We start from the raw sequence: 12,619 nt of genomic DNA on the forward strand, positions 1-12,619 counted from the left end.
TGTGTAATTTCGTAAAAGATAAAATAATTTTCCATTAATAATAATTTGGTAAAAAATTTCATTGTTCTGTTTGGTTAACAGTGAGCAAATTTTATTCTACCAATTTAAGAAGGATTCAATTTGCTCATAACATTCAATGCATCGCTACAGTAAGACCATCTCATTTTATATTTAAAGACATGGAGATTCGTTCTTTCTTTCCCTTTACCCAATAATTAAACAGGGGTTTCTTAATTGTACCTATTTTTTTCACATTTCTTAGTTTCTTAATAACCACCATTACATATTGACAGGTATTATTTTTAACAATGGATAAACGAGATGTTATATATCAAGGATTGGATTGTATTAAAGATTCAATGGAACAAGAATACATGACTCTAGGTAGTCAACTGCAAGCAGCTGTAAAATGGGCAGCACAAGCTGATTATGCTTTATATACTGCCTATTTTGGAGTTGCAACCATTTTTGTTGCTTTTGTTAAGCACCTATATTATAGATTTAGAGATTATAGATATAAGAACAGACAAACATCTAATGTTGCTACTTCAATTGTTGATGTCTTGATATCTTATTGTCGTTTTATTGGATATAAACAAGTCCCAGCCAGAATTCGTTTCTTCACATCATTACCTAATTCAGTTGGTGGGTCCTTATACGTTTCATTTACGTCATTATATTTATTATGTTATTGTTTAGTGCCCCATTTCTGGTATCGTGAATGTCGTGGATTTGGATCTCCTCCATTGGCAGTTAGGGCAGGATTAATGGCTACGGCATTAACCCCGTTTATTTATGTTTTGGCCGGGAAATCAAATGCAATTACGTTGTTGACTGGTATGAGTTATGAAAAATTAAATGTTTATCATCAATTTGTTGGTGTTGCAGCGTTTGTGTTATCATTAATTCATACAATTCCGTTCTTATATCAAGATTTAAGAGAAGGGGGGAATAGTCATTTGTTTCTGAATTTTCAAACTCAATTTGAATATTATTCCGGGATTCCTCCATTAATATTCCTTGGGTTATTATGTACATTATCAAAATCATGGGTAAGAAAACATGTATATGAATTCTTTTTACATTCTCATTGGATGTTTGGTATTGCTTATTTTGGAACCTTGATTTGGCATATTAATAAATCCTTAGGAGCTGATAATTACATGTGGGGAGCATTAGGATTCTGGGCCACGCAAATCTTATATCGTATCTTAATGAAGACTTGTTTTAAACCAACTTCAATGTTTTTACGTTCTCGAGATGCTGTACTTCGTAAACTTGGTGAAAATGTCTATGAAGTCACAATTGCAAACACAAAGGGCTATACTTGGACTCCGGGGCAACATTGTTTTTTAAGATTTGTGGGTGGTAGAATCCTTGATAATCATCCTTTTTCAATTGCGTCCATGAGCAGCAATGAATCAAATTCAGAAATGAAGTTCATTATTGTCCCTCGGAAGGGGTTAACTAGAGCCCATTATCTTGAATTAGATCAACATATCACAACCAAGAAGAAAGTATTCATTGATGGTCCATATGGAGGTACATTTAGAGATGTTACTGGTTTCGAAAGAGTGGTGTTAATTGGATCTGGGAGTGGGGTGACTGCAATCATTCCATTCTTAACCTATTTGGCAAATCATATTTCCAAGCTCAGCAAAGATAGTAAACCTTTTGTCACCGAGTATATTAATTTTGTTTGGATTATAAGAAAAGAAGAACATATCGATTGGATTAGAGATGAATTACTTCAATGTCAAAAATTGGCTGGTGACGCTATCAATATTCAGATTTATGTTAGCGAAGAAGATGCTGAGAAGGCCAAAGTTGTTGATGATAATAAAACTGAAGAAAAGCTTTGTTGTGAAATAGACTCCAGTGATGATCCAAATAGTACTGTTGGTTCGATACACGAATTTTCCATTACCTACAAGAAGCCTTCAATTCCAGAAGTTATTACAAGTTTAGGTCATACTTTGTCAAGAAGGAATATTTTCATTTCTTCTGGTAGTGATTCTATGAAAGAAGAAGTAAGTAATTCGGTGTCGAAATTACAATCTTTGGTTTTCAACAATGATATTCTCGCATCTAATGTTGAAGAAATTTACTTGCATACCGAATCTTTCGGCTGGTAATTTCTGTAATAATCGTGTATATTAGTCCATAGCTTATTTATTTTAATTATTTATGAAAACCTCAAAGAAATCACTTGCAAATTTGGATCCATTCATCTAAATCTAAATTCTTTAAAATCGTAGAAAACCCCTTTGTATCTTTAAATCCACAATACTTCTTATAAGTTTTCTCTGATACATTTTTGTTCGTATTTTTATCTCCCTTGGGATATTCCACATGGAAAACTGGCTTGCTATTCTTTATAAATATTTGATACATTTCACATTCAGAATATTGACCACATTGCTCTTGAATACAAAATTCTACCTCATTGATCACCAGTTTAGCAATTTCACCACCATTTTTTAATCCCATTGAAAGTCCATATTTATTAGCAACGCCCGATAAAAATTTAACATAATCAACCGCATCTTGTTTTGTTAATTTGAATCCGGTATCATTTTCATACCCATTTATATTATCGGGATCAATTGCATCACATCCTTTTTCACTAGCTAATTTGATTCTCGCCTCCATTATTTTCCTGACGTTTTTAGATCTAATGTTCAACCATTTCTCACCGGGCCATCCATCCATATTCTTACCAAGATCACTTTTGACGAATTCGGATTTATCAGGTCGCCAATTTTCATAACTACCAGCTGAGAAATAACAAATGATTTTTTTATTTTCTTGCTTTTGGAGGTTGGTAATTGATTTCTTGGAGTTGTCAAATAAATCAATTCCGTAATTGTCAATTGATTTGGAGATTTGTTTTTGTTTGAGTGGATTAGAGAGTTGATAATCCCAAGAACTTCCTATTTTTGGTTTCCATTTTGATTTTGATTCTCGTTTCTCCGGCTCAATGCCAAGACCCAAACTTAGACCCAACCCAACAGAACAACAAATTGATAAAAGACAAAGTAAAATCTTAACGGAAATCATCATCTTGTTGAGCAAATACAGAGACCCAACAAAGGGTCGTCTGAGTGTTAATTAGCGAATATCATTATTCTTATAAGAACATGTAGCGTTTTCTTTCCTTGGGGAAAATTGCGCCCCTAGCTCAGCCTCCACTCCAAATCTAGGACAATGGCATCCAAATTTGGTTGCTTGAAGAAGCTTTTAATCCGAAGCTACCTGTGAAAAAACAATAGCGCAATTGATGCAGATACTAAACAATCTCAATAAACAAGTTTAGTTGGGATGAATAATAATTGGTGGGATAATTGAATTTATAAATGTTCCCATGTAGTATTTTTATAATTAAATAAACTTTAGGAAGGAGGGGGAGGGAGGGGAGTTAGGGCGTGGTCTTTGGGTTTTCTTATCCTGCTCTGCAGATTACCATTGGATCAACCCACCCGTTATCTATGACGTGTGCCTTCATCTCTGATAACACACAATACACCCACAGACTCATATCATACAATGATGCAAATAACTGTACATCTATTTCTTTTACTCGAAATAAATTCTTTTATCTCATGATTTTAATTTCTGTCTTAGAATTTCTTCTTTGGAGTTTTTTCTTTTTCTCCGACAAGGCATTTGGCTGCGTAAGCGCATGCACATATCCATATGTATATGTCCTATTACATTATCTGATCTTGTAGATAATTCTATTTTCAGCCTTTATGCTTGTTGTTATTGATTATTCTCTGGATGATCTAAATTTAGAATTATACAAAGAGTCCACTTACTACAACATGTATTCCTTATTTTCGGTTGGACATTAGCCTGTACAATAAAATAGAAATAGGGTCAAAATACCCTAAAAAAACTGAATTGTTTTTTCGAGAAAATTGAACACAAATAGACAATTATTGACGATTTGGAGGATGGGGATAAGGAGGGGGTGGTTTTGATTGTTTGCCAAAAAATTCAGATTCGCTTTCTCCTTTGATCAAAAAGAGGAGGAAAATTTCTATTGGTGGAAATCTGACGAAATGGTTAGGGAAGAATCAAATGGATTAATTACGTGAAAGGCAACATTGTGTAACCTGTAATTTTTTATTGGAGTATGGGGCTTGAGACATTGTTGTTGTGGGGACAATTTTATTTTTTTATGGAACATTTTTTGTCACATTGTTTGAATTATTTTTTACCCTGTGGTCGGATAATTTGTGTAAAAGTTTTTCCTTTTTTCTTGCAATGGCAATCTAAATTTAGTTTCTCCGCATTAATAAAAAATATCCCAAAACCAACAACAACATGTTGGGTTTCTAATTGTTTTTTTGGTTTGTGAAACAAAAGTTAAATTTCCTCTGCCCATGGATGCACTTCGACAATCGCATTTCCGAGAATAATAGTATAAGAAATTTAATATCGAAAGTAATGATATTATTCTTTTCTTTTTAAAAAGAATTATCCACTGGGCTTATTTAACGACGCTACAGGGTTTCCCCCCCCCAGAACAAAGAATAGAACATTTTCTGAACCAAAGCCACCACCTCCACTTTTTTTTGTTTACGTGAAAATCCAAAAAAAAAATTGCTGTTAAAAATTCAAAGTGCAGATTATATTTATTTTTTCTTTCTTGAATTACGTATTCATTGTTCCGTGGTAATTAGAAGAATTTCCGGGCGGCTTAATATTTTTTGATTGGTGGGTGACCGGAATAATTTCACACCCTTAAGCGCCTTACGTACTGTTTTTACAGAGTAGCGCTGAACACTACTTAACAATTTCTTTTTTTATCTCTCTCACTATCTGGTTGATAACTGAAGGGTTACGTATTGCTGACTCTCAAAATCTAAGAACAATGCAAGTTCTACACTTACGAACAACAACATTTCCCGACAAATCAATCTTGAATTAATTGTATTGTGTCTTTTTTCTCGACATCGTTAGTCTATTGTCTGGAAAATTGGGTTATTTCTCGGAATTTTTAATTATTTTTTTTGACCCCGCCATGAATATTATTTAGCCTCCCCGGAAAAAATATATTTTTTCGAAAGAAACCAAAAAAATCAGAATTCGTTTTGTCAAATCGTAAGATCTTAATAGGTTGGATAAACCTTTCCAAAAACTTTATTATTTCAAGGCTCTTATTAACTTTGAGGTTGTGCTTTCAGTACATGTTGATCTTGAAATATTAAATTTGTTTTCTATTCTATTTCGGTGAGTTTTGTAACTCAGTGAATTAATTTTTTTGTTTACCCTACAAGGGAAAATCTTTAAAAAATATGCAATTCCTCAATAAACCACAGCAATTATTTTTTCATGGAAATGTATGGTCAAGTTTCAAATGTGGTGAATGTAAAAAATAAAAATTTTCTCCGATTGAAACAGCAATGCAAGACGAGTTTAATTTTCTCCGAAAAGGAATTAAAAAATATGCAAAACCTGTAAAAAAAAATCGAGATATTTTGCGAAATTTTTTTCCGTTTCACCTATATTTCTTTTTGCAACCCAGGAAAAACTTTTTCTATTACGAAACTTTAAGTTCAATTTGAAGAATATAAATAGACACCAGTTTCCCTTCGTTTTGGAAAACTCAATTCTATCTTTCCTTTCTATATTATCACAAACAAACACATTCATACTCAACATGGGTTTAGAAGATAGCAAATTCTTACAAAGATTTATTAATTTCGGAGAAAAGAAAGCTGGTTCAACTACCAGAGGTATTTTAGTTGGTTTATTTGCCGCTTTTGGTGGTTTCTTATTCGGTTATGACACAGGTACCATTTCTGGTATATTGGCTATGGACTATGTCAAACACCATTTCCCAGCTAGTAGAAATTCAGCTAATCCAGAATTCACCTCAAGTGAAAGTTCCCTTATTGTCTCAATTTTATCGGCTGGTACTTTCTTTGGTGCTTTAATCGCCCCACTTCTTTCTGATAGAATTGGTCGTAGATGGACATTGATCCTTTCTACTTTAATCGTTTTCAATCTCGGTGTTTTATTACAAACTATTTCTACCTCAATTCCTTTATTGGTCGTCGGTAGATGTATTGCTGGTTTAGGTGTTGGTTTAATTTCTGCTGTTATCCCATTATATATTGCGGAAACCACTCCTAAATGGATTAGAGGTGCTGTTGTCTCATCATATCAATTTGCTATTACTATCGGTTTATTCATTGCTTCCTGTGTTAACAAAGGTGTTTCTGATAGAGAAGATTCGGGATCTTACAGAATCCCAATTGGTTTACAATTCTTATGGGCTATCATCTTAGGTGGAGGTATGCTTTTATTACCAGAAACTCCAAGATTCTGGGTCTCCACATCTAACCATGACAAAGCTTTAGATTCTTTAAGAAGATTAAGAAAACTTCCAATCGATCATCCAGATTTAATTGAAGAATACAAAGACATTAAAGCTAATTTCGAATTTGAATCTCGATATGGTTCTGCTACTTGGGGTCAAGTTTTCAAGAACGTTAACAAACAACACAAGAGATTATTCATGGGTGTTGTCATTCAAGCTTTACAACAATTGACTGGTATTAACTTTATCTTCTACTACGGTACTCAATTCTTCCAAAGATCAGGTATTAAAAACCCTTTCCTTATTCAATTAGCTACTAATATTGTCAATGTCGGTATGACTGTCCCAGGTATTGCATTAATTGAATTATTAGGTAGAAGAAACTTATTATTAGGTGGGTCCGTTGTTATGGCTGTCTCTCAATTGATTGTGGCCGTTGTCGGTGTTGCTACTGATTCCAAGGCTGCTAACCAATGTTTAGTTGCTTTCACTTGTATTTTCATCGCTGGTTTCGCTGCTACCTGGGGTCCATTATGTTGGGCTGTTGTTGCAGAAACTTATGCTCTTAACGTCAGACAAAAGTCTATTGCCCTTTGTACTGCTTCTAACTGGTTATGGAACTTCGGTATTGGTTATGCTACTCCATACATGGTTGATTCTGGTCCAGGTAATGCTAATTTAGGTTCTAAAGTTTTCTTCATCTGGGGTGGTTGTAATGTTATTGGTTTCTTATTCGTATACTTCTTCGTTTATGAAACTAAGGGATTGACTTTAGAACAAGTTGATGAATTATACTTGAAGGTTGATAACGCTTGGAAATCTAAAGGATTCGTTCCAACCGAACACGCTTTCAGAGACGAACTTTCCGAATCTGATGAAGGTAAAGCTGAAGTTCTCATGGACTCTGCTTAGAGGAATACCTAGATTTAAATCACTTATTTTTTCATTTCTTTACATTTTATAGTTTAGCCAGATATTTGTAATATTTACTTAATAATTATATTTTCATACGATAACAGAAATAAAAAGCACGACATGTAGGCTCTTATTAATACTTGGAACACGATTACTTTAAGATAGAAATGCGGACTACTTTAGAACAATTTCTATTTCATAAATTTGATTGCACGGTCTCCTTCTTTGAGAAGCAACTATGCACGTAGAAAACTAATACAACCAAGCATACCACACCTTCTAATTAAGTTTCCCAAGTATGCATGTCCTGAATTCAAGGATGGAAGTAGATCGAAGGAACAATTGTAAATTCTTCATGTAATATCAAGAGATCCTTGAATTGAAAATAGAAAACCGACAACCATAAATGACAATCTTAACCAATAATCACGTGTTGAATCTCCAATAGAGCAACTTAATCAAAATCGATTCATCTTTGAAATGCTCACCTTGAATTTCTCAGATGATATTGATAGTAAATATTTATTTTCAGCCACTTCATGGATTCTAATCCCAAAGTAATCCTGGTTGCATCAAGTAACCGTCAATGGGAGAGTCTTACTATCAGAATCACAAGAAAATCTAAGGCAGTCCTGAAGCAAATAAGCGAAGGAACCAACGAAGCTTTCGCAGAATTGTAATGAAACCACTAAAATTTTCATTTGGTTTCCTACAGTTGGGGATGAACAAGCACATTTCAGAATGCGTGGACCGTCAGCGGAAACCGTGGAACAAACAAACAGAACACTAAGCAACTACTCGTGTTTCGACAAATGTTAGAAGGATTCCAACAAATTTTACTCCTCAATTACATTCATTCGCAGTCTGTTCCAAATAACTTGCCTTTTACTTTGAGCCTGCCCTTCTGCGTCTTATGAAAACCAATCTGGCTTATCAAAATTTCTGATTATTCCGATTAAGTTGCGGAACGACTTAAAACGGAAGGTGAATTACCTGAATACATTGGGAGGAGGTTCATGACCCTGACTGCATAGAAGATGCTTTAAATTCCTCATTGGAGAAACATTGCGTTGGCGTGAAGTTCTTCAATTGTTATATTTGTGGAGAATATTTTATTTTTTATGTATCTTTAGAGGCTTGCTATTGTGGAAAAAATGTAAAGGCTTTTCTGATCGGAGCATTTGTTTAGGTTCTACCTCTTATCGGTTTTTCCTATTTACTCCCTCGAGATGTCCATGTTTATCTTCTTACTGGGCCCATGCCAATTGTTGAATTACATTCTATCGCCCTAGATAGATGCTCCACATTCATACTTAGATTTCAAGAGTATTTTCCTATAACATGTGGTATTTCGGACGGACGTGGTACCAAGAATTATAGATATACCCTATTGTATTGATTCTATTTGTAATCCACAAAAGACTCCACAATTTTGTTCAAAAATATCACAAAGAACCGGCTATTGTTTATTGATACACAAGAATCCTTCACCAAGTGTATTTTGTCCCACAAAATTGGGTGTTCTATCTCCATTCCGTTCAATGATCCATCAAATTGTTTTGCGGAAGCGGAAGTCCCAATCTAGTTCTCAAAATATTTTTTTGCAACCACACAAAACAATTGCACAATTAAAATAATGCGTTATGTGCAGTATTGAATTATTTTAAATCTTACCTTGAAGATTTAAATCTGGAAGCGCCTTAACTAACAAAGAAATCTTTCATATTCTGGCTTTAGTCTAATGCATGGTTTACGGGGGTGTATATTCTCGGCTGCACTTAACACATAAGATGTATAATGTTGAATTTCTGGGGATTTTATTATTACCATCGCTACCCCACTATCAAACCTCGGAAAAAAATGTTCCTGCATGGTAAAAGATATATCAAAATGCCAAATTCAGATGGTTGGCTATTGATGTCTTAAGGCTTATTCGATTCCGTAGTACAATTAGAATTTATCTCAGACATAGTTTCTCCTACTTCTCTCATTATTTGGTCAGTTAATTCTCGGTTTGGTTCTTTTTACCTCAAGAAAAAGTTTATTCGTTGACTGAATTGAGATGTGGTAATATAATAATGTAAATTTCCCCAGATCTGAAAACACAATAGAATTTTCTCCGATCAAATATGCAAACTCTGAAAAATAATTAAAGGCTTTGTATCTCAACCAAATGTGGGATTCTTCTCAATAATATACATTATACTTCTATATGGCAACCGGAGAATATACCCCATAAATGAAAGTTGTATTTTCAAAAAATTACAAATCTGAAGAATATAAATGGATGAAAATTTCCCTCCATTTTCAACTCTCATTCTTGCAATTCTTCATCAACTAACAACAAGTATCAAGACCTAATCAAAATGGGTTTAGAAGACAACAAGTTCTTACAAAAGTTTATCAAGTTCGGTGAAAAGAAAGCTGGCTCAACGACCAGAGGTATTTTAGTCGGTCTATTCGCTGCTTTTGGTGGGTTTATATTCGGCTATGACACAGGTACAATCTCGGGTATATTAGCTATGGACTACGTCAAACACCAATTCCCTTCAAGTAGTCATTCTGCTGATCCAAATTTTACTTCTAGTGAAAGTTCCCTAATTGTTTCTATCTTATCTGTTGGTACATTTTTTGGAGCCTTATTGGCCCCACTCCTTTCTGATAGGATTGGTCGTAGGTGGACGTTAATCATTTCTTCTTTAATTGTTTTCAATCTCGGTGTCTTATTGCAAACAATCTCCGTCGCAATTCCATTGTTAGTAGCAGGCAGATGTATTGCTGGTTTAGGTGTTGGTTTGATATCTGCTGTTATTCCTCTATATATTGCCGAAACTACACCCAAATGGATCAGAGGTGCTGTTATTTCCACATATCAATTTGCAATCACTATTGGATTATTCATTGCTGCCTGTGTGAACAAAGGTGTTTCTGATAGGAACGATTCTGGCTCTTACAGAATACCAATTGCTTTACAATTCTTGTGGGGGTTAATATTAGGTGGAGGGATGCTCTTATTGCCAGAAACTCCAAGATTCTGGGTCTCGAAATCCAACGAAGACAAAGCTTTAGATTCTTTAAGAAGGTTAAGAAAACTTCCAACCGATCACCCTGATTTAATTGAAGAATACAAGGACATTAAAGCTAATTTCGAATTCGAATCTCAATTTGGTAAAGCGAGCTGGTCTCAAGTCTTTAAGAATGTCAACAAACAACACAAGAGATTGTTTATGGGTGTCACAATCCAAGCTTTACAACAGTTAACCGGTATTAACTTCATTTTCTATTATGGAACTCAATTTTTCCAAAAGTCGGGTATTAAAAATCCTTTCCTTGTCCAATTAGCTACTAATATTGTGAATGTTGGTATGACTATTCCCGGAATTACTTTGATTGAATTTGTAGGTAGAAGAAACTTATTATTAATTGGTTCTGTGGTGATGTCTGTCTCTCAATTGATTGTTGCGGCTGTTGGTGTTGCGACAGATTCCCAAGCTGCCAACCAATGCTTGGTTGCTTTCACTTGTATCTTCATCGCAGGCTTCGCTTCTACTTGGGGTCCATTGTGCTGGGCAGTTGTTGCAGAAACTTATACCATCAATGTTAGACAAAAATCCATTGCTCTCTGTGTTGCTTCCAACTGGTTATGGAACTTCGGTATTGGTTATGCTACTCCATACATGGTCGATTCTGGTCCAGGTAATGCTAATTTAGGCTCTAAAGTTTTCTTCATCTGGGGTGGTTGTAATGCTATTGGTTTCTTATTCGTCTATTTCTTCGTGTACGAAACTAAGGGATTGACATTGGAAGAAGTTGATGAATTATATATGAAAGTTGACAACGCCTGGAAATCCAAGGGGTTCATTCCTTCAGAACATGTCTTCAGAGAAGATTCCCCTAGTTCTATGTCTGATGACGGTAAAGCTGAAATTCTTATGGACTCGGCTTAAGATTATCAAATTAACTTTTCTTAGTTTTTCAATTAATAGCTTGTTATAAGTTTAAATAGTAAATGTAACTCATACCAGTACGCGAACCATGTTGTAAATATTCGTAGGATTTTGTAGCGCAAGCCTGTAGGCTAACTGGTTCCGAAGTTAATTCGAGTAACCAGATTAGCAAAATATTACCAAGAAAGGGATCTTTTGCAATACAAGGAATCTAATTGACCTTTTCAATACTGTGATGCTCATGAATTCATCTCTGGAAACAAACAGACTATAATATATATTTTGGTAAAACCAGAAGCTAGAGACGGCACTATCAGCTTGCTGCGGATGATCAATCTAAGCCATTAATAATCCAACTACGATAAAAGCTTGTCAAGTCGTTGGATGAATAATCGTGGTTCTTATAGAAGAATGTATAGTTGAATTATTTTATGGTAGGTGTTACCCGACACAAACAAATTTTCTTAGTTATAAAAACCCATGAGGTTTCAATTTATTCATATTAAAAAACACAACTAAAATTTTATGTACAGAGATAAAATCAAGAAGAGAAAGTCGTGCAAGATAGAGAGGCAAGTAGATAAACAAATATAAGATTGTGCAATTGTAAATTGCAACCTACTTAGCAGCATTAAATCTTCGTTCAGCTTCTTTCCAATTGATCACATTCCAAATGGCTTCAAAATAGTCAGCTTTTAAGTTAAGATACTGCAAATAATAGGCATGTTCCCAAGCATCAATTGCAACTAAAGGAACCAAAGGCTTAAATAAAGCCTCTTGGTTGGAGATAGTTACAACCTCGATCTTCCCACCATTACTTAAATTTTTAACAATAAATGCCCAACCTGAACCTTGGATAGTGGCCAACTTCTCATTTGTCAACTTGATTAATTCATCAAATCCACCAAATTGTTTATAAACAAGTTTAGACAATTCCGAGTTCAAATCAGGAAATTCCCCACCACCTTCTGAAACTGGAGCCAAATTCTTCCAAAATAATGAATGATTAATATGACCACCCCCATTAAACGCAATTGCCGATTGCAATTCAACAATTGTCTTGTAGTCACCTTTGGCTTCAGCTTCAACCAAACTATCAAGAGCAGCATTGTAGTTATTAACATAAGCTTGGTGATGTTTAAAATAGTGCAACACATTAGTTTCCTTTGAAATATAAGGTTCTAATGATCCTAAACCCCAACCTAATTTTGGTAAGGATATTTTCTCAACTTTAAATGGAAGGTTTTGAGAGACAGCTTGAGGAATCAATTGAACGAAAACCAAGAAAAGGTAAAATATCGTGTTACTTAACATTGTAGATATAGTGCTTACTTGTAAATAAGAGTGTCAGACTATACAGGGTTGTAGCGTAATCGATCCTTTTATAGACGACCTATATAATTACTGGCATATCAATTTATATTTG

General features: G+C 34.5%; 5 protein-coding genes across 5 annotated transcripts; 3 read left to right on the forward strand and 2 right to left on the reverse strand. All coding sequences in view use genetic code 12, as the record gives it.

The window, feature by feature from the left end:
* Window positions 1-308: 308 nt before the first annotated feature.
* On the forward strand, window positions 309-2,135 carry J8A68_002067 (putative ferric-chelate reductase; the record flags this gene model as incomplete). The annotated part of the gene is made up of 1 exon (XM_049405779.1): window positions 309-2,135. The coding sequence occupies one exon, from the start codon at window positions 309-311 to the stop codon at window positions 2,133-2,135; it is 1,827 nt and encodes a 608-aa protein (XP_049264626.1).
* Window positions 2,136-2,205: 70 nt separating this feature from the next.
* Window positions 2,206-3,063, reverse strand: J8A68_002068 (endo alpha-1,4 polygalactosaminidase; the record flags this gene model as incomplete). The annotated part of the gene is made up of 1 exon (XM_049405780.1): window positions 2,206-3,063. The coding sequence occupies one exon, from the start codon at window positions 3,061-3,063 to the stop codon at window positions 2,206-2,208; it is 858 nt and encodes a 285-aa protein (XP_049264627.1).
* A 2,605-nt stretch (window positions 3,064-5,668) lies between these two features.
* On the forward strand, window positions 5,669-7,243 carry J8A68_002069 (sugar porter family MFS transporter; the record flags this gene model as incomplete). The annotated part of the gene is made up of 1 exon (XM_049405781.1): window positions 5,669-7,243. The coding sequence occupies one exon, from the start codon at window positions 5,669-5,671 to the stop codon at window positions 7,241-7,243; it is 1,575 nt and encodes a 524-aa protein (XP_049264628.1).
* Window positions 7,244-9,612: 2,369 nt separating this feature from the next.
* On the forward strand, window positions 9,613-11,193 carry J8A68_002070 (sugar porter family MFS transporter; the record flags this gene model as incomplete). Its single annotated transcript, XM_049405782.1, has 1 exon — window positions 9,613-11,193. The coding sequence occupies one exon, from the start codon at window positions 9,613-9,615 to the stop codon at window positions 11,191-11,193; it is 1,581 nt and encodes a 526-aa protein (XP_049264629.1).
* A 618-nt stretch (window positions 11,194-11,811) lies between these two features.
* Window positions 11,812-12,507, reverse strand: SOD3 (Sod3p; the record flags this gene model as incomplete). Its single annotated transcript, XM_049405783.1, has 1 exon — window positions 11,812-12,507. The coding sequence occupies one exon, from the start codon at window positions 12,505-12,507 to the stop codon at window positions 11,812-11,814; it is 696 nt and encodes a 231-aa protein (XP_049264630.1).
* Between the last annotated feature and the right edge of the window lie 112 nt (window positions 12,508-12,619).

The sequence above is a fragment of the Hemisphaericaspora subhashii genome, assembly GCF_019202705.1.
Source record: "Hemisphaericaspora subhashii strain CBS 10753 chromosome Unknown scaffold63, whole genome shotgun sequence".
NCBI classification, from domain to species: Eukaryota; Fungi; Ascomycota; class Pichiomycetes; order Serinales; family Debaryomycetaceae; genus Hemisphaericaspora; species Hemisphaericaspora subhashii.